This window comes from Corvus brachyrhynchos, unplaced genomic scaffold, assembly GCF_000691975.1.
Source record: "Corvus brachyrhynchos isolate BGI_N302 unplaced genomic scaffold, ASM69197v1 scaffold542, whole genome shotgun sequence".
NCBI lineage: Eukaryota > Metazoa > Chordata > Aves > Passeriformes > Corvidae > Corvus > Corvus brachyrhynchos.
In genome coordinates, this window is record NW_008236766.1 from 1,264,004 (window position 1) to 1,285,829 (window position 21,826).

The 21,826-nt window shown below is 42.9% G+C and overlaps 1 protein-coding gene across 5 annotated transcripts in view; it reads right to left on the reverse strand.

The window, feature by feature from the left end:
• Nucleotides 1-21,826, reverse strand: part of SCUBE2 (signal peptide, CUB domain and EGF like domain containing 2) — a 38,915-nt gene that overhangs the window by 11,309 nt on the left and 5,780 nt on the right. For 3 of the 5 annotated variants that reach the window (XR_001859676.1, XM_017727366.1, XM_017727369.1), the window contains 13 exons: nt 21,522-21,656; nt 15,969-16,094; nt 15,457-15,573; nt 14,491-14,580; nt 13,250-13,366; nt 12,119-12,241; nt 10,442-10,558; nt 7,981-8,103; nt 7,383-7,499; nt 6,708-6,794; nt 5,954-6,058; nt 4,876-5,031; nt 4,357-4,560 (listed from right to left, as the gene is read on the reverse strand). Coding sequence is in view for 4 of the 5 variants with exons in the window: in XM_017727366.1 (XP_017582855.1) it covers nt 4,357-4,560; nt 4,876-5,031; nt 5,954-6,058; nt 6,708-6,794; nt 7,383-7,499; nt 7,981-8,103; nt 10,442-10,558; nt 12,119-12,241; nt 13,250-13,366; nt 14,491-14,580; nt 15,457-15,573; nt 15,969-16,094; nt 21,522-21,656 (1,617 nt within the window). In the remaining variant the exon portion in view is untranslated. The remainder of the gene's footprint in view (nt 1-4,356; nt 4,561-4,875; nt 5,032-5,953; nt 6,059-6,707; nt 6,795-7,382; nt 7,500-7,980; nt 8,104-10,441; nt 10,559-12,118; nt 12,242-13,249; nt 13,367-14,490; nt 14,581-15,456; nt 15,574-15,968; nt 16,095-21,521; nt 21,657-21,826) is intronic. The other 2 variants (XM_017727367.1, XM_017727368.1) reach the window with 2 other exon arrangements.

Here is a 21,826-nt window from a genome sequence, read left to right on the forward strand (position 1 = left end):
GGCTTTGCTCTTTTTTTCAGAAACTTGATTGTTTTTCTCCAAATGAACAACAGAACCAATTGCCTCTAGTAGACTTCATTTCTGCAGCCACTGCCTTTGTTTATCTTCAATACCCATTAAAAACCTGGTCTTGAGTCTCATGCAGATGTTTTAAAAGAAAAAAAAAAGTGAAAGCTTTTCTGATGCAAAAAGAAGAAGAAAAGGGGGGTGGGGGGGAAAGAGAGGGGCCCACAGGGAACCAGGATTAACAGTTACAAAGACATTTAAAGGCTCTTCCCATCTTTTCAACACATTAGCCTTTGAGCATTTGCTCCTATAGACAAATGCTGTAGTATCTCAGGGGCTGAGAAGATGAACCTCATAAAGGAGGTCATGATCCACCAATTCACCATTTTCTTAAGAATGATGCCTTGACTTTATAAGGAAAATCACCAACAAGTGATGCAAATTGATTCTGAAGCGGCATCCTTTAAGTTATTGTGTCTTAGTGGGTCACACATTTAGGTCACATGAGATGGTTACGCATTCTAAGGATTTATCTTGAATCTATGATTGCCAGGGCTAGCAGGTTAGCAGGAAAAACAGCACCCTTTCCCCCCATTTGATAATTCATTTCTTCTTCTTGGATTTTCATAAAACTGTAAAAAAAACCAACAACCATTGTGTAAGAACTATTAATTATAACAACTGCAAGGGCAGGCAGCTCTTTGCTTTTCCTTTTAGATCTCGTCATACCTTCCTAATGCCTGTATCATACCACATGCAAACTTTTGAGATGTGGTTACTCATTTTGGATGAAATGTTTATATGGTATTTGCACCCTCTCAGCTAAGGAGACAAAACTGGTGAATGCTGAGCAATGAAATGCGCTGACACCTCCCACACAAGATGAAGCTGCTCATCATTTACATCAGAGCAGTGCCTGTGCTGCTCATGCCTGCTGTTCTCTGAAGTTACAGCTCTTTGGGTGAATCCACTTGCAACTACTGTGGAGCAAAGAAATGCCCTCATGTCCTTTTTTTGCATCCATTTCAGGAAATGGTAATTCTCGTTGCCTCCTTCCTCCTCTGAAAGTATTGGTGTGTCCAACACCAAAAAAAATATCAAATGGAACAGGCAAGGTGTGCTTTTGACTCCGTGGGATGTCATCAAGATATGACAGTTTTAATCAATGGAAAAGCAGCTAAATTGCTTGTTGCTTGGACTTATTTTATTTCAATATGGAGGTTTCTGGTAAATCAGTTTCTGGAAAGGAATTGGTAGTATTTAAATGGTTGGTCTTTGGCTGTTAAATCTCTCTGAATTCAAGCTCATACTGGAGAAAGAACACTTGTAGCCAGACTAGTGAGTGAAACTGCATTCTCCTCAAGACAAATCTCCTCTCAAGGAAGCATGTAGCATTTCCAGCATCCTCAGAGGGTTCATATGCAGCCTTGACACACTGACATTCCAAAATGTATGTTTGTTACCTTAAGATCTACTTCAATGCAGGAAGATCATACTTCTGTTAAGAGAATCCAGTTCTCTGGGAAGGTTGATGAAAGTTCCCTTTTTGCTTTGCATGCATTTCATGTGACATCCATTATTATGGACCTATCACTGGCTGCTCCTTGGAAGCCATACACAGGACTTCATGGAATTAACCAACATGAGCCAATGCTGAATGAGCTTATCATTGATACACAGCTCACACATAACAAGGCAGAAAAATGCAACACTTGAACCTCTAAAGCACCAGGAAATCCCAAACAGAACTGTACATCAAACAGCAAACTTTAAATAAACTACACTATCCCATGGAATCAGCAGTGAATTCCCTTTTACCACCAACAGCTCTTTAAAGAACTGCAGACACACACGTGCAATCATCCAGCATATTAAGAATTATAAAATACCCTGGAAACCACATCTAATTTGTTCTTGGTGCCTTTCTAAAGCTTTTCTTCTGTGCTGTGCCCCACTCAAGACAGTGGGAGTTAAGACAGGAAAGTCAGGGATAGAACTACCTCACCAGAAGTGTGAAACCAAATGAAATTTAGCTTGCTGCTGCGACTGCAGACCAGTTACCCAGCACAAAAGCTGTCAGAGCAGGAGCTGGGCTTTCCCTCTGACACTGCTCAAACATAAATAACATTTCAGACAGTGCTTGCCAGGAGAATTCTACCACAGGAAGAGGACCAGCACAAGACTCACTGAATAAATGAAACTGTATCTAACCTAGCCATATTCCAAGTATCTGAAAACAATAAACTAAAACCTGCATTTCACTCAGTAACTGCATCAAAGACAACATGTAAGTCCCTTTGATTTACTTTGTTCCTTCACTGCTTCCTACTCCTCTGGCCAGACTGAGCAAAGTCCCTTTGCTGTCCAGAGACCACTTCTACCACCTGCACCAAATCCATCTGCTGAGCAGTATCTCTTGCTGTGGAGTCACTTTCTCCCTAGAACCACTAGCATATCTAGGTAAGCTGAGCCCCAATCCTGTCCAGAATTTCCCAAGCAGCTCTGCAAAACAATCAGATCAAAACAAAGGAAAAAACCCAAAACACTCTCTCCCACACATCCCTGAGCTAGCTTCTTGCCTTTTTTCTCACTGTTCCCACTCCATTCTCTTCTCCCCAGTCTATTTCTTAGCTCCATCTGACTGGCAGTCCAAGCAGCAGCACCAGCCCCCCAGTCTTACCTTAACCATTCACCCTGGGACAATCAGCTTTTTCTAAGGAAATGAGCCATACGTAACAACGCTGCCTCTGTGTGTACTTTTATGTCCTCTCAGCAGCTCGTGAGCTGTCTGCCCAGCTCCCAGCAGCCTGACAAGTGATGCAGAGAGCTTTCAAAGATACTGATTTTCTGTGCATTTAATGTAAATAAGCAGGGAACAAGTACAAGGAGAGAGACCTTCTTAACACCCCTGCAAGTGAAAGACTGCGGTGCAAGTTCCACCGCCTGTTTGATCACAGCAAATCTGCACAAGGATATGGTCTGAATAACTCAGCTGAAGAAAGGAAGGTTCATTTACTGGTTGCACCTTGGTGGGCATGAGCAAATCAAACCATAAGGCATGAGACACACAGGGTCATTCCACTGCTCACAGCAGCACCTGTCAGGATGTCCAGAATAAACTGTGGCACTAATTCAGCAACAGAAGAGGCCTGACTTCTACAAATTGTTCTTCAAAACCTTTGTCTTCATATGCTCAGTGACTCTGTTTTAACCATGGACAGGTTGTTTATGATCACCACACCAGAGAGTTTTCCAGGCAGGCATTCTCCCAAAAGCCCCCTTCCTCTCTTGAACTAGCACAGAAATGCCAGGTATGCTTTTCATTTGTGCTGCGACATTAAACAGGTTCTGCAGCTACATTAAAAAAAATTGTGTTTCTTCACTGTTCCAGTTTCTAATTGTAATTCAAATTGCCTTCTCCACCTGCAACATTTTTAGCTTACTCATTGCTGTTTTTTTCCAGATGAAATCACAAACATCTTCAGAGTCATACTGTGCTGTGTACAACTGGACTGAGACATATTTTTTCAAAGCCTTCCTCTAGCATCCAAAAAAAAAGCTTGAACACATCCTTGTAAACTCATCTTGGTGAACTTTCCAAAGTTTTTCAGACTTATTGCAATGTTCCAAGAAAAAAAAAAAAGAAACCTTAGAGCTTTTTCCGATATTTCCTAAGTAATTCCCTGCTTGCTCGCACAGATGTTTTAAACAATTTTTCTGTTCTACAAATCCAAGTTTTTCTAGAGTTAGCAAAACTGGATTGGAAAATCTGTTCTTAGGCCAAATGCTGCTGCTGGAAGACATACTAATTCATTGTGACAGGCATTTTAAGGGCTCGCTGATTCACAATCCACCTACACGCTGCCTACCCCATGCAGCCTGAATTAGCCGTCATGGTTGTTAGGCCCCTGTTAAGATGTAACATCTGACCCCTCTCCTTAACTTTTGTGCTTTGGAAGCATTTACTATGGACTGCATTATGGTGGTGCCCTCCAGTGCCATGATAATTAAGACTTTTCTCAGTGCTGGCCTATAAACCCCCTGCTCTCCATGAATTTATAACTCTGTCGTGAAGATTCTCTGGGACTCTGAGCTTAAGTCAGCGAAGTGGATGTGACTGTATCGAATTCTGAGCAGCCTTTCCTTGGGACAAGGGAGAAGTGAGATGTGCACAAGCTCAGGAACAGAGCATTACACTGAATATTAAATGTAGTCTTAAAAGCAACACTGGTGAAGTCAAGGCCATTGTGCTTGATGTTATTCCCGGGACTTCCACCTCTGAGCTCGCCAGGCCTGAGCAAAGCAGCGAAACACACAAGATGCTTCATTCCCAATCCCCACCTAACTCACCACATCTGTTCCCTGGATGCACCTGTCCCACACCACAGGACTGCTGTGGCTCCGATGGCTTGAGAGCCTTCCTGGCCACCTCGTGGTCCATGCCAGAGACGCGGATGCGGAACTGGTCCCTGCTGACCGTCTTCCGTAAGGTTCGGATGGTTTTACGGAACCTCTTTTCCGTCTTCTTCCGGGCACAGCGCACGTCACACGTGTCTGAAAAGCATCAGGGGTGAAAGCTGCTGTAAGTGACCATGCACAAAACCCCACCCAGTTCAAAACACCAACCAACTCAAATCACTGAGAAAGCGATGTCTGGGAACAAGTCTGGAATCTGTAAGGACAAATACACAGGGCAGCTCTTTGAAGCTATCCCCATCCCTCACTCTTTCTGAAGCAGTAACATTAATTTTCAAAACAGGAGATACTTTTTATCATCATTGTGCATGCAGGCAGAAGGGAAAAATACAGAAATTAAGAAGCAAACGGCAAGAAGCTTCAAACCGCACCTGGAATTATTTTCCAACCAACCTGTCACCTCCTTCCGGCTTGTTTCAAGCTCAAAGTCTGCAGTGATAAAAATCTCTCTAGTCGCTGTCAGTCTACTGAGGGCTCCATGAGCTTTCTTGCCAGAGCTGCACGTTAGGTTTACATAGTGGAAGCTCTCCATTACTGAATTTTGTCTCTCTGTGTGAACAAAATTAAAGGAAGCAAAAGCTAGGCCAGCTCTGTTGTTGAACATTCACCGGTGCTCAGCACAGGTGTCATCATGAAGATTTAAAGAGGAGCAAACAATCACCTCCATGTGCCAGTAAACAAACAGTTTGGCCAGTCTCTCAGCTGGTGCACAGAATCATGACCATATTCATGGTTTCAATGAGGAAATAAGGTTTAGTTAAAGGAAACACCCAGAATAAGCTCTGGTTCTGGACTACATAACTTGACACTGAGCGTTCAGCGCAGTTTCTCGCTGTTACTCTGCTAAGGACAAACAATCAGACACACTGATCCATCACATTGTTTAATGAATCCTTCCCCCAATTTTTTTCTTTTTTTTAAAGTACTCCTCCTCATTTTCTGCTGACTTTGTAAATTCCCAGGCTATACTTTCTGCTTTGGAACAGATGGAAGAGCTGACCTCACTGCATCCATCTGGGGCTGCTGAAGTGTGAAAGGAAGACAAGAGAAAAGAGGAATAACCCTTGGACAATAGAGTCAGCATAAAAGGTCAGGAGATTCTTCAGTGAGGCATCAGACAGTAGGCAGCAGGTGAGAAAGGAAAGAACACAAAGATAAAAAGAGGAAGAAAAGGAAGAAATCAAAAGAACAAAGAGAATGGTTGATTTTAATGAGAATTTACTAGCAGTGTTACCAAAAAAAAGGATAAGGGCTTTCCTAGCAAGACTGTAAGGATGCCACAAGGAGATTCTGGGATCTGAAATAACCATTGCAAGAATCATGGCCAGGCAGGAGCATGATGCATGAAGTCAGTGAAGAACAGAAAGCCTACAGTCCTCTATGCTTTGCTTATGGTGTACTTCATATCTGAAAAGCAGTTAACCCCTGAGCTATGGCTCTAACCTGCTTACCTGCATTTTTATATCCATACCTGGTATCATCTGCTCCAGACCTTCTTGAAACATCTCAGTCTTTTTCAAACTACATTTTCCTTCATTTAATTTAAAGGTTACGCTTATCTTGATGGCTGAAGCATCTTCAGGAAGAAACAACGACTCATTATTTTTAAAAAAAGGAGTAGGAAATTAAGATAACCCTAATGTCACATCATAATGATGACAACAAAAAATGTGCTGATATGAAGTGATCATCACAGAAAACCTAATGAGATGCCAGAACCCTCTTGCTGTGAAGCTGGTTCACAACTGGAATTAGAATGAAGAGTAGTGCATTTTATTAGAAAAAAGAAAATGAGAGAAAGGGGAGCAAGACCAGATCTACTACTGGGTGAAACAAATAAGGGTGAGCTGAAATCAAAGGAGATACTCCACATCATTTCAGAAAGTAGTTTATGTCTATGGCTGTAAATGCTTTCTAAACTTTACTGTCCAACAGCTCAACCTAAACACGTTGTATGTTGTCAATACTGTCTGGACGACTAAAAGGAGTCTAGCTGTTTATTTCACTACTGATCTTTTTCTTTATTTTTAAGTCTCAGTTTGAATGATGCTGATGAAGCCACATAAGGGGAATTTTCTGCGGCAATCATGAACTACAATCATGAGGAAGAAAAAAAGAGACAGATTATAATGAAGAAGGAAAGTAGAAAGTCAACAGAAATACCTTTGTTTCACAATTATCAATGAAAATAAATCAAAGTATGTAACAGTAAATGTGGTGATTACCCAGCCAGCTGGAAGCATTTGCATTTTGCTGTTTTTTCTTAAGCTGAGAGGACCTGCCACAGGTGAGGGTGTAGGCATCCTGTGCTCCTAACAGACAGACAGACAGTACAGACACAGGCACAGTGCACACACTGAGGACTCATGTAGCATGAAACACATTTTAAATTGATTGGTATCATCATCCAGTGTTGTTCATGAAATACTCCACATTAGAACTTGTCTCTTCCTAAGCCTTTTAAAGGATTCAGGAAGAGAAACAGCATCTGTCCCATAGGCGCCGGCTGAGTGCGCACGCCGTGTCCTGTGGGATGGAGGGGCTGTGTGGGCAAAATCTCAGACCCCACGCAGGGCTGGAATGCCTTTGCCCCATTCACCAGTGCCTCTCAGGGCCAATTAAGGAATGGCCCAGGGAGCACAGAGAATTATTCCCTGTCCTCCCCAGCTTCAAAAAGAGACTTGTCGTGAGAAGGGAATCTGAGGGTAGAGTGGTTATAAAAGACAAGGAAAGAGGGGCTTTCCTGGACACTGTCAGGGATACAACCCTTTATTATCTGCAGTGAAAGAGGAAAGATCTGTTTATTGACTACTTCTAGGGGCTTCCATGAGAGTTAGGAGATTGGCCACTCTTACACTCTGTCCAGGATCACATGCTCAATTTCGTTAGCTTTGACTTACCAGAGAATACCTGGACATCCGGAGAGCAGCTCAAAAAGCATCTATCACTCCCACCACTCTTAATGCAGTGCAGCAATACCTTGGGTGACACATTATCAGACAAGGCACCTTTTGTCTCTAAATAAGATAAAACAAACACTCACAGAATTAAAACATCTCCCTTCACCCTACTGATAAATCAGCGTGCAGCTGCTTTTATAGCCGGTACCTGAGAGCACCCATGCAATTAATATGCTGTTTAGACAGAAAATTAAGGCAAAATAAAATCTCTGGAAGGTCACACCACAGAAGTAATTTCCTTTGTCATGAGCAAAACCTTCTCATGCAGAGGAACAAAAGGAAATAGAAGAATGAGCTAGATAAAAGCACAGGAAAGAAAGCATCAAAATCCCTCAAAGTATCTCCTGTTTTTGGGGTTGGTTTTCTGTTTGTTTTTATGAGTTTCAACATCACTACCATCATGCCTTGCTAAAAATTAAAGCAGAATACTGGGAACAATGACTCACACCACTTAACTGGACAGACCATCAAATTTGACTGTAACCATATGGCCCGTTAGACACATCAGGAGTAGAAATGTATTGACTAGACACCTTACCAACACAGTCCTTTTTGTTCCAGTGCAGCTTGTAGTTAGAGTGACACAGGCATTCATAGTCTCCCAGAGTGTTCACACACAGCTGCTGGCAACCACCATTGTTGATGCTACATTCATCAATATCTACAGAGGAGAGACAAAATACTTTTTAAAAGTTCCTCTTCCCAAAGTTCTGCACTCTAACTCTGTTAGGTGAATGTGGACACAAATACTGTTCAGTAGGGTTTTGAAAAGACTACAGGAATGCTACCTGGACACCCACCTTGAAATAGCTTGTCTTCATGGAAATCCTTTGATAAATGTCAAAATACACCAAATACTGGTGGCTCATAATTAAACAATATCCAGCATCAGCAATACAATAATGAATTAACTCTAAGAAAAGCAGATCAAGTCAAATCTGTATTGCACTCTGTCTGGGTAATTAGTATTTCCAATTTGAAATAAAGACAGAACATGGGCAGGATTCATACTGACCAACCCTCCAAAGGGCTCTGATAGAGACAACTGCTGTGGAACACTTTGGCTCTGTGGGCAAACACCACCATTGTGTCCCCCTTGTCTCTCTTGGCCAATTCTGGGGCCTTGTCCCACCCAATAAATGCCAACAGGAGGAGAAATCACTGACAACACGACACATGCTGCCTCTAGTGCAAACTTGCATGCTGATGCAGAATATACCATTCAGCAGTGCTGTATCCCAGGGGTCAACACTGGGGCCAATACTATTTATCCTCTTCATTAAACCTGGACGGTGGGACAAGAGTTCACCCGCAGCAAGTTCACAGATGACACAAAACTGGGAGGAGTGGCTGATACACCAGATGGTTGTGACACTATTCAGGGGGACCTTGACTGCCTGGAGAAATGGGTCAATAGGAATCTCATGAATTTCAACAAAGGTAAATGAAAAGGTCTCTGTCTTTTCTGCTCGGATCCATGCTGAGGAGGGCTTCACTTCTCTCCCATAGCTTTAGGGCAATTGTACATAAACCCAGAAAGCTGCCATCAAGAAACCTCTTGAAAGTCCCATAAAGTTTGTGCATCTGAGGGTACCTACTTCCACATACATATATCTCAGTGGCAGTAAGTTCTTGTCACTGCTGTCCCCAAACTAGATACCCTCTAAGGAACATTTTGTTAGAAAACACTGCAAAACACATTACAAAACCAGTCTGATTTGGGGGGAAAATATGCTCTTAACAGAACTGAGACAGCAGGGGTAGGAATGAGCAGAGGAATAATGGAGAAAGAAGGCAACACCTTAAACTGGTACTGCTGCCTAAGATACCACAAAATCAGCCCAAATCTTTGGTTTTCATTGACCTTTTGTTAGGATGGCAACCTCTTATCCCCAGCACTTACTGACTTCTTCCACAGAGGTCAGAAGGTGTATTCCCAGTACCCTACCACCTCTGACCAGCCTGTGATTGCCAGTCAATGAGGGACTCACTGTGGTATGGGGATTAACATCTTCTGCACAGGGGTATGACAAGAAAAGGCCAATTAACAGCCAACAGCAAAATCACAGTTCCTTTTCCTTACTGGTAGCCAAAAGAAATTGAATTAATGCAGAGGAATTAACCAGAACCCTTCTTTTACTAAGTAGAGCACATGACAGTGTTATTCCTTATCCAGATAAGTTCCCCTCTTCGTCAGAATAAAACACAGTGATGTTGTAGCCCTGTAACCTTATTTGCAGAATTTCTAGAGACAGAGGGTAGAATGGACAGGCACACAGATTTCTGAATTGTCATCTCCAACTGTGCTCATTCTGCCTCAGAAATAAAAAGGTCTTACTCAGAATTAAGTAAACTTTGGAGTCAGTAAGGTCTTGCCTAGAGCTTATATGAAATAAGTTTGATTCAATTTAGTGTCCCAGTTTTTCATGTTTCCTCATGTCAATTCTGGGAATTTTTCACATGTTAAGGTTCTACGAACAGCTTTCTCTTTCCTTGAACCGTTCTTGTAGGAAAGACATAAAAAATTTAAGAGTATTAATCTTGGCCAGGCTAAAGTGGTACTACACCAGCTAAATTCCAACCTACATCACATGAGGATCTGACACATGCACAAGAGCAACCTGCAGAACTGTAATTTTCAGAGTCACTCAGAGCTTCTGGTTCTTCAACTCCCACTCCACTGACTTTTCATTGAAGTCAATGACTCTTCTGCATGTGAAAATTGTATTGAATTCTGGATTTCAGATCCAAGTAAAAAACCCATCAGTTTGTCCTAATAGTTACAGGTCCTTTTTGCATGCACGGTATAAAGGCAAAATCACTTGAGCAAAGACAGAAATAAGCAGGATCAGTTTCTACTTTTGCTGTGTCTCATTATCACAGCAAGGAGCAAAATTTACTCCGTAGGCCTCCTGCATCTGCCTCAGTTTGTGTCTTGCAGGGACTCTAAGCAGACCTGTGGGAACAGCCCTCTGTGCCAGGGCCTGTGTGTAACTCACCTCCACAGTGTGTGAAGCCATACAGGGCATAGCCTTTGTTACAAGTGCACTCGAAGGTGCCGGGGTGATTGATGCACGTGTGGTCGCACGCCCGCTCGAAGGAGCATTCGTCAATGTCTGCAAGGTTTAAAGGGATGCATCAGAACCTCTCAGGCTGGCCAGGGAGCCCTGAGGAGCCAACAGAGTTCAACAACTGCAGAGATGTGCAGATTTATGTGAACTAAGCAGATTCTTTCAAAGCACATAATGTAACATAACAAAATGACAGTTTTTAGAAGAACGCTTGGTTTGCCAAACAAGCTTTTTCTTGGCAAGAGCAAAAACTGATGCTACATTTTTACAATTATGTTTAAAACAAATTATTTCTCCTCTATGGGAGAAGAAAACTGCTGACAAAACTCTTATTTCATTAAGATTACTCTACGTAGAAAAGAAGTCTATAAAGGAAAGCATTGCCTTTGTTTTTTCTCCCTGAATGGAGCTCTTTATGAATTTACAGTGCCTGATTTAAGCCTGCTGAGAATCACAGTGTTCTCTGAGAATGAACATTCATTATACCATCAAAAGTACCTAAAATTGCTGTGCTAGTACATTTTGCATGCCAGGTAAGAATGTTGCAAGACATAAAAAAAGTTCGCATCAACTTCACTAAGATTTTTCATCAATCTTTTTCCTCGGGTTTTGGCATGCATCATGATATCACTTTTGAAACAGCCTAGGGAAAGTAACAGAAGTGGCAGGGGCAAAAGGGAGATGCATGTCTTTAAAATACATCCGTAAACAGTTTTAATTAAAAGAAACCAAAACAAGCTATCTTGAAAATCGGATGTTTATATAGCAACTTTTTTCCCATGTAAATAGTTGTCCTTCTTTGTCTATTTATAAAGGACAAGAAAGCACCAAAACCCTAGGTGAAAATTATTTTCTCTTGGTCAGTTCTGTTTTCTGAAATTTACCTTTAATGTCAGCTGGTTGCCTAGGAAACGGCATAATTCCCCATTTGGCTGACTGAATTTACATTTTTTCATCCTGTTGCTTTTCCACAACCACAGACCATTTTGATCTTCACATTTTTTGTGCACTTAAGCAGCTTAAACAAGATTGATAAATCTATACATACAAACCACTATACAGCAAAGCAAATATGCTTTGTAGGTCTCACAGGAGAAATCCATGTCATCCTCAAGAGCAAATGCTCCAAGATGTTTTAGAGAATAGAGATTCCAGTCTGTCTACAGACCTGTAATTTCATAGATCATGTTATATCTTTTTCCTTAATAATGAGCTCATGGCAACTAAATATCCTATTAAGAAAAAATAGTTTCACTGTAACGGTGAATCAGTCAGTAAGACGGAGAGAGAGACATTGCTTAATTTTCCCTGTAAATTATTTTAAGATCATTAAGGCGGGAGGAAGCATTAACCTCGTAGAGAGCTTTTTAAGATGATGCTGTCTCTGTCCCTTCCAGATAATATCTCACTGTGCCATTGAACATATCTCCTACAATAGCATCAAGCCAACTGTATTAACTCAACAGCTGTTTCAGAAGAAAAAAATCCAAACTGAGGAATGGAAATTATTCTGGAGTCCATTATCACTTCATCATTGTAGTAGATGTCCAAGCCACGCTGATTTGTCCTACTTTTGTTGTACCATTGTCTCTCTAGTGCACATACCTTGACAGGACTTCTCATCTGTTAATAATTTAAATCCTTTTCTGCAGCTGCAATCAAAACTGCCAACAGTGTTTTTACAGAAATGATCACAGCCTCCATTATTGGACTGGCATTCATCAATATCTGTAACAGAAAAAAAAGCCTTCAGCAAATAAACAGAGCTTCAGCAATCAACCTACTTCCAGTGCCAGATGCAGAAAAGAGTCACGTCCAGTCGGTTAGAGGAGCCCAGAAACAAAATCTAGTGAGACTACCACAAATTGTAAGGAAGATCAGATCCAACTCTTAAGAATGATCCAGCCCATTCAGCCCCAGGACAGTGTTATTTGCTCTCATTTAATATATTGCTGTCAGTTGCATTTGGGTAATGCATTCATAAAAGACCATTCCCTAAGTTCTGTTTGGAAACACTTTGACTCCAAGGCTCTCTAAGAGGTTTTAGTGTCTTAAACATTCTCTCCATTTCCTCTTCATAAGCCCTGCAGAAATCTCAGAGACTTCCTGAGCTACCCCATCCTTTCCACGGCAATAGTAGAATGAGGCCTTTATCTAATATCAATTGACTCAGGCCTGGCGATTTCATCATTTTTGCTTAGCAGAACAGCCTTAACATCTAATTACTGGAAAAGCAATATGATATACAACCCAACCATGCCTTTGGTCCTTGCCAGTGCCCTCATTAGAGGTGCTTGGCCCAGTGCATATTTATAAAACACATCCCTGTTTACACACTGATATTTACTTACCAACTGCTCTAATGTCCAGCTGGCTGTGGGTAGTACAGCAGGCTGTTGCTATTGGACTGGAGACCTGTAAGTACCCACACACCTGCTGGCCTCTGCTTGACCACAGAGCTGTTCTTGCTCTCCCAAACCTCACCTCCAAAAAATGAGGCACAAGAGGTGGAAGTGGAAAGACGGAGGGCAGAGCAGAAGAGAATCTCTGCACATGATACACTTGATGTGGAGGAAACCACACCCTCTACCCCCGGTGCAGTCCTTCCTTTGGTCAGATTGCACACACCAGCCTTCCTCTGGACACTGGGCTGCCTTTGTTAGGAGATTAATACCTTACAGGACTTGGTAACACTTTACAGTTGTTGGTACATGTGTCCAGGAGTATAAAACCCACCTTTGCATGTCTTGCCATCAAACTGGAGCGTGAATCCAACGGGACAGCTGCAGTGGACGCCGGTGGATGTGTCCTTACAGGTGCGATCGCAGCCGCCGTTGTTCACTGCACACGTTTCTGGCCAACGAGACGAAGCTCAGGTTTGCTCAGGGAAATTATGATGGTACCAAGAAACATTGTGGGATACAAGACACAGTACCAAGCACACTGCTATTCAAACATTTAGCCTAGAACACACAAGCAACTGCTAAACGCATGTGTTGGCAAAATCCCTGCCTCAGCTATTTCCAGGTTTTTTTGGAAACTCTAGGAACCAAAATACCATCTTCTGGGTATTCTATTTGTGTCTTAAACACAAATCCCTGCTCCTTGATGATGAATCTCTTACTGTCAGTCTGTTTCCTTATGCCCGCACTCAATCCCGGCTGATCCTCTGACACTTCCCACCAATGGAACACCTGGTTTCACTCAGCACTACTAAACCAGTTTCCTTAAATCCCTCCCAGCTCACCTTCCCACATTACCTGTGCTCCCAGTCATGGTGGATAACGCCCTCACTGAGCATCCCCTCAGCCTGGTAACCCAGGTGCCATTTCAACCAAAGTTTGTTCCTCTCACTGCCCCCTATGCAAACTGTCTCTCAATCTCACCAAATCTTTCTAGTGAACACTCCTAAAACACAGTTCTTCACAGCCAACCAACCAGAAATAACTCACTCTTTGGCATTCATCCTCTTGTCATCAGTCTAATCACCTCAGTCAGTCTAACAACCTTTTCACTGGCTGGACAAATGCAATTTTACATAGAATGTATTGATTGAGAGAGCTGCAAAGAACATTTTTTTATGTCTGCTTTTTGAAGTCTTCTTTCTAGCTCTATCCTCGTTTTCTGCAGCATCAAGCATATGCTACTTATTGTCAAGTTTTGAGAGCTCTACTGGCTTATTCCCTCCCAGTCTCTCATCTCACATGCACTATTGGCACGCTGTGTTCAACCTCCAAGGGAAGACAGAGTGCATCTTCTTTCTTCCTCTGTCATTCTTTTTGAAAACAAGGCTATATGTTTAGAGGTCTGAACATTATGGAATAATATTATCTCCTTAAGAGGGAGTGGATAATCTCAGGCAGAATTCAGCCCAGAGCTGAAGGTTACAACAAAAAAAACCAAGAAAGCCCCACACCAATTCTTTGATCTAAATAGTTTCAACAAGCAGCAGAATTATTTTGGATCAGCACTTTTACCCATAAGCAACCGTCGCTTCACTCTCTTGTCCACATCAGCTGCTGCTGTAGTGTTTCCCTCAGAAATGTCAACAGCAGCCTCTTCCCTCTCTGTAAGGAACATGAAAAAAGCAAGTGAGTAAAGGTGCCCTGACCAGAATCCTCATCTGACATCCAACACACACACACACACACACTCAAACAGCTTCATCACACGCTGAATCAGAGACAGTCGGAACTGGCCAGGCAGAAATAAATAATTTTTAAAGAGCAAGCAGTAATAAAAATCATGAAGACCCTTCAGTCAAAACCATGAGAATACTCTGCTTTTGTGGCTTCCTTACAAGTCATGTTTGCTTCAGTACTCTTAACAAAACAAAAGATGTGCTACAGATGTAGCAAACAGCAACAAGATGAAAGAACTAATTGAACTGTCATGAACTGTTCTGTGAGGAGCTCACTGTCATCATCTATCGTGGGTTAATTGCAACGACCAGCCAGTTATGCCTGAGCATTTGATTTCAATCAACAGACAACAAACTCTTCCAGAGACTGGAAGAGTTTATCAATCTTAAGTACTTTCTTTACTGGATAACTGCCTTGCCAAAATTATACATTAATTGATTTCAGAGTCCCAGTTTTAACAGATGTACTCCTTGGTTACACTCTCTGACTCATGTTATTGAAGAAACTGAACCTAGAATACCCTAGAGGGGAGGAAACCTTCTTTGGTTAGTGACAGGCCTCATGTTTCAGGGGGGACCAGTGATAATTACAGGTTGCAATAGTATTAGGTAGCTACTTATATAGGGAAGCATAAATTGCCAACCAACTCACTCACACACTATCAGGTTCCCTAATTTTAAATTCCTTCACATTTTCTAGCCATGCTCTTATGAGGGGCATTAATCATGCACACACAGCACCACCACACCATCCTCGAGCTGGCCATCGACAGAAAACTACTTCCCTCCACCGCATACTGACCCAGGCAGGTTTTCCCATCCACGTGCATGACGTACTTGGGGTGACACCCACAAACAGGCCCATCATCAGCATCATCACACGTGTGCTGGCAGCCCCCGTTCCCGTGGTTACACGTCACTGGGAAGAAAACACATGTCACTCTCACAAGTACTTCCAGCACTTTTGAAGGACGGTGTGCAATTCCATCGCCAGCTGAGCATCCAACACACCTTCGTAATGTGCCCCTGTCCTGAAGGACTCTGTGAGACTGAAACAGTGCAGAGCTGTCTCGTGGAGCTGAACTTCCCATCATTATGAATGATGGCACAACTCCCAAACTACAGACACTACAGCAGTTAATTGACCTGTGTGACAGTGTCCAGAAAAGACATCAATTCTGGTTTAATTCAAATGCACACAGTTCAGGCGTATCATCCCTCATTAGCTAAAACATACCAAATCCCATTTCACCGCAAACAGAACACCATTTGTTCACTTTGGGAAACCATAAGCATATGCAGAATGTTGCCTACAAATGCAGCTCCTCTGGTTCTTGGACAGCTCAAATCCTGGGCGGCATTCACAGGCAACTCCTCCTTTGGGCGTTTCTCTGCAGATGTGGGCACAGCCATGATCTTTGTTCATGCAGCTCATGCCTTCTGCAAAACAGGAAAGGTACAAGAGCTTCAGCACCCTCAGCACCTCTGTGTGCAGGCAACAAAGTCAGTTCAATACACACACATACTCCAGCCTGCTACCCTGGGAAGGCTCCTCAGGGCTGGGACAAGAAGTGTCAGCTTACAGAGAGGAAAGGCAGCAAATCCAGTCCCGCATAGTCAATGGCCCCAAGGTTTCTCCTTCTGTGATCTTTTCTGTGCCCATGTTCTTTGACTGCAAGGTCAAAGAGCAACATCCACAGGTTTGTACAGCACCTGCATTCTCATTCAATGCTCCCACTTTATACCAGTGTTCATAAAACCTCCTCATTTCTTTTATAAAAGTGGAAATGTCCTGGCAAGATCCAAGTCCAAAGTGAAGTTCTTATTTCTCTGCTTAAAAGAGCAGCCAGCAGACACAGGAATGTTTAGAACAGCAGTCACAAGGGTCATCCCAATTTCAATTACTGGCTTACAAAGCAGATTCCCAGAGTCATAACCTATCTCAGCAGTGACCAAGTAGACACCAGGCCGACATGCAGATTGCACACATGCTGTATATCAGTTCTCTTTTTGTTAACCATTTTGTTTTCAATTTTTTCCTGATTTCAGTAAATACCACCCAAGATAACATCACTGGGTATTATTACCATATTCTGTATTTCTACACACCTTCCCAGCTAGACAGAATTTAGTGCCAGTGCCTGCTTTAACCAAATGAAGAACCAGTGTGACACTAGTGACTCTATTTCTTTTGCTACACCTCCTAAAACATTCTGCCATTTTTATCTCTGCCAGTCCACGCACAGCGCTCAGTGACTGCCAGAGTGTCCTGTCTGGCCTTTGCAAAAAGATGAAGTCAATTGAATGGGGAGGAATAGCTCCTAAAATAATTGTAAAAACTTCTTCCACCTTGCCCTATGGTTCAGTGCAATCAGTGGCTTTGCCATTGGCAAGAAGGTGGTACAGTCTGTACACATACAACACAAAAACACACAGCAGCTGGCTGAGTTACCCAAAGGGATCATTAGACCAAACAGGTTTTCTTTAACAGAATACCGCAGATTTTTGATGAAGTCCTCTACAGTGCTACAAAACCAGGAAAGAGAAGACACCTGAATGCTCTCCTGGGGTATACAGAGAGCATAACTTTACCATCAAATTCACTGCCTTGGCACATCTGGCTTTAAAAGGACAAGTTACACCAAAATGTTCTCTCTCTCAGTGAGAACATTTCATTTGTGAAGACCAAGTGGAGCACACTTTGGCTGCAAGGGCTCATCCCACACCACCCCAGCGAACTCCACTGGAGCTGAGCAGATGCACAATCAGAAGCAGAACAGAAAGGGTGACCATGCTGCTGGAAAGGGATTGTGTGATCAATTCCACATCCTATATATTTTTTAAACTTACACAGCCCTTTTGGCAGCCTTATTGCTAAGTGAAACAAACCCACTGCATTGTGAGGCAGAGGTCACCATTATTCCACTCCACTTCAATTAGGTCCTTGTTCCACACTGCTATTCTTGCCCCCTGAAGCACCAGCTACAGGACCCTTTCTCTATTAAGACAGCTTTAAGCAACAAAAGAATGGACTTTGCAGAGCCCAGATTATTCTGCTCTACTGGCTTTTTGATTCCTTTCCCACAGTGAGGACTCTCCAGAAGTCCAACAAGACAATGAGGCTTCAAAACCTGCAGCGCACAGACACAGCCCAAGGAGCCCACAGGAAAGCTGTCACCCATTATTGTGTCAGTCAAGGAAGGAGACAACCTATGAGGCCACAAATTAGCCTCATTAGCACTGGTGTTTTTGTGAAAGTTCTGGTCTTAAGCATGCAGTATGGTTTGGTCTGTTAGCTCGGAGGGGTTAGAGAGCATTAAGGGAATTAGCAGCTTAGCTTCTGTTAACAAAGTCATTCTTTTGTCTCTATTGAGCTACCAAAGGGGAAACTGTTCAAGCAGGTACTTTGGTAAAGTTCACTGACACCAAACAAATGGTTTCTATGCTCCATTTGGGATTGCTCCGTTCTGAGTGAGCAGAATTCAATCAGGTCTCCACAGAAAGCTAAAGCCGCACTTTCCAGACCAGGATGCATTTTAATAACAAAGTATCCATTGTGTAACAAGGTACTCCACCAAACCCACCAAAATCTAGCTACCCAAAAGGCAGTTTCATAGAAGATACCCACATCCACACATTCCAGCATTTACTATGGGGTTGCTGCTTGTTTCCAAAGGTCATAAACCTCTCCAAGCCCCATTTCATAAGGTTGTATTAAAAACACATCTGTAAAGCCATAAAAGCTGTGCAGCTGCAAACTCCTTGGTGGACACAAAGTCTCCCAGGTCACATTGTTCCAGTGCTGTTGCAGTGGCAGACTGTGGTCCAGAACCAAACCCCAAACAAATTTTGGTCAAATCCCATCACATACTTCCCAGACCCACCATTTCTCTTGCAGGAGACCCTGCCCTACTGTCTCACAAATATCTTGGGATGGATGACTCTGGATTGCCACTCTCAGCCAAAAGAGGTGAATCCAGCGCCTGCCTGGCTGAGCAGATCCCAAGCCAGATGAGTCCTTTCTGATGACTGGACCTTCTTGAAGTTACCCAGCAAGCCTGAAATGTGAGCACTCCTGTCACTGGCAAAACACAGGCAAAAAAAGCCAGCATGGTATTTCCCTATCAGGTCATGCTAAATTAATCTCTTATATGTATGATCTGTGTTTCAATCTTTGTATTTTTTCGCACGGAAGGTGTCAGGACAACATTCCCAATCTGCTAAGAGCATTAAGGCTCCATTTAGGGCATGTTCAAGCAGGCACTCCGTAGGACAGAGGGAGAGGATGCAATGATATAAAGAGTTACCAGAGGTTCTCAGAGGCATCCTCTAATAGAAAAATGGTGAGGACCATCAGCACAGCCAGCAGAACAGGACATCCCAGGAATGCTTTAGTCGTTCATCATGCTTGCTACATCCTCATGTTAAGGCAACTTTTCCCCAAAAGCTCTCTAGTTATCCCTGTTCTCCACAGCCAAGGCTCCTAGAGTGACAGTGAGATGGTGCCCTGTGTACGCATCCACACAGAAATTTGAAACGTGGCTTTCATCCCACAGATCCAGTTCATTCCCATCAATTCAGCCCAACAAACAGAGAGCTATGACTGTGAAATACCACAAGGGAGAGCAGCAAGATTTGCCATCCAGAGCAATATCAGCCACAAAGATGTACTACATATTTACTCACCAAAAAAAATGTTTTCCTTCAAATTTTTGTATTCCCCAATACGGGGCAAGTTGAACCCAGAAACAAGGTGCACATGCATTGCTGCCCTGCCATGAAACAGCCTTTCCCTGGGTAAACAGCCTCCCAAGGTAATTCATTCTCCCACACAGATGAAGAGCAACTCATTTCAGCAGGCAAACAAGGAAAGAAATAGGATTGCACACAACTTCCCAGGACAGTTTCAGCTCCTGTGGTTTAAGCTCCAGTTCACTCTACTTCTGTGTATTTAAAGGCCAATACAGCAGACCACAAGGAAGGTCTGTCAGGTATTAATGTATGAAGAATCTTAGCTGGGCTGGGAGACAGGGAAGGAAATATTCCCTCATTTTACAGAGAAGAAGCACGACTGAGTAGATGATCTAGGCAGTAGGAGACAAAAGCTACTTTGATCAGTGCTGTGAGGTCTCGAAACAGAACCAATAAAGTATGAATACTGAGCAATGCATACACAAGGCAGAGAACAGAAGTCCCAGAAATGAGCAGAAAAGCAGAGAACAAAGTGAGGGGAGAGATAAAGCAGTGAGATTTGGCTTACAACAGACATGCCCACCCAAGGGAAAAAAAAAAAGGGTTAAAAAAAAAAGGTGGGGAATCCCGAGCAGTACTTTATAGTAATGAAGGGGGGTGGGAGGGAAACAGTCACAGCATGAAAGTGTGAAAAAAATGGCTTTTAAAGAAAGCAAAACAAACACTTCAGTGTTTTACTAAGAAGAAAAAAATGTATCAGGCAAAACAGCGTGTTGGGGTTTTTTCTTAAGATGGGTTTTGATAAAGATGTACTTTATTTGATAGTATTTATGAAAAAAAAATCCCACATATTTTTTCCCCTCTTTGTTTTCCTTTCCAAAGAAAATGGCCTAAGTTTAGTGGATATTTGGTATTATGAACAAAAGGTCTCTTTGGGAAAAAAAAGCTAAGAGAAATTAAAAGCATCTTTAAGAAGAGAGGTAGAATTCTAAAGGTACAATTTAGGGAACAAATATTAATAGGGAATGCTGCTGCTGTCAGTTCAGGAGAGTAGAATGTACTCAAGTAGCAGCAAGTGTGAAGAGTTGGAAGTTTTTCCTCCCTTGGCATCAGACAAGACAAGGAGTTCAAGAAACCAGTTTCTGTCCTTAGAGACCTCCTCCATGGAGGCACACAAACTCACATCCCTGCTAGCCACATACCTTGTCCCACTACTGCTGCCCTCCTGCCTGCCCCCACTCCTGGCTCAGCCCCTGCAGTGACAACCGGAGCCGTGGCCTGAGAAACCACCCAGCCCCTGTGAGACCAAGCCCAGGGCCAGAGGAGCTGGGAACACAAATTCTGAATCCAAACAAAAGATCAACTCAGCTCTGTCAGATGACAGTCACCTCAGCACCCTCATCTGTGGATGGCCCTATGTGTCTCTAAATGTTGATCTCTTCACTGTGGGGATTTTTAAAGTGAGATTTGTTTATTCATGCTCAGATTCCTCTTCCAGTTATGCCAACATAGATTAAAGAAAGCTTTGCAGCTTTAAATACTTCTTACTAAGATTTTCACTGTACAGTTCAATGGACAACTCCCTGATCTGAGCAACCACTTGAAAGTATTTCCTAAGGGCATCCAAAATAATTTTGTTCAATCTGATGTCTAATTAGACATCCAAGACTCTGATCTCTCAAAGGTCGCTTCACAAAGGTTTCACTCAAAACAAAGCACTAGGTTTGAATACCTTTGGGGCTGACAAACAATAAATCTCTTAGCTGAAACCTAAACACTGTACAGGGAATCTAAAACGTATCTGAAGGTAGTTCAGGTATTGCCCTGTAACTAAAGCCAGTGAAAATGGTCAGAACTTGCTGTCTTTCCATTTGTTGCCATTCCCTGGATTAGGACACAGCTTAGCTGCACAGCAGAGCATCAAGGACACGGGGAGTACAGCCTTTAACAAGCACAACACCGCAGACACACAGGTGGGATCAAAGAGGAGGAAGGGATGTAGCGTCGTTAAAGCCTCTTAGAAGATTCTGACACGCTGCTCCTTTTAAAAGCAGTGAGGACTTCAAGACCCTTCACAGCTTTGAAAACCTCAACTTAGAAATACTTGTGAAGATGGTTTAGAGCTGTTGCCTCTGTCAGGAGCTGCTGCTCGCTGCCCGGGGGCAGGGGCGGTACCTTCAGAGCGGTGGATGCAGGTATGCTGGTTGTCGCTGAGGAAGAACCCTTCCTTGCAGCGGCACTCGTAGCTCCCCACGGTGTTGACACAAACGTGCTGGCAGCCACCGTTGTTGAACATGCACTCGTCTGTGTCTGAAAGAGAGAGGGGAAAGAGAGATCAGCTTTGTGCTCACACCAACCCACGGTACATACAGACATCGGCTCGGGCTGGAACCACCCAGGCAGCTGAGACACCCCGGGCTACCCCGTGGTTGCAGTTGTGCTGTCACCCTTGGGAAAGTGCATTTCTGCTGCCGCTCTTC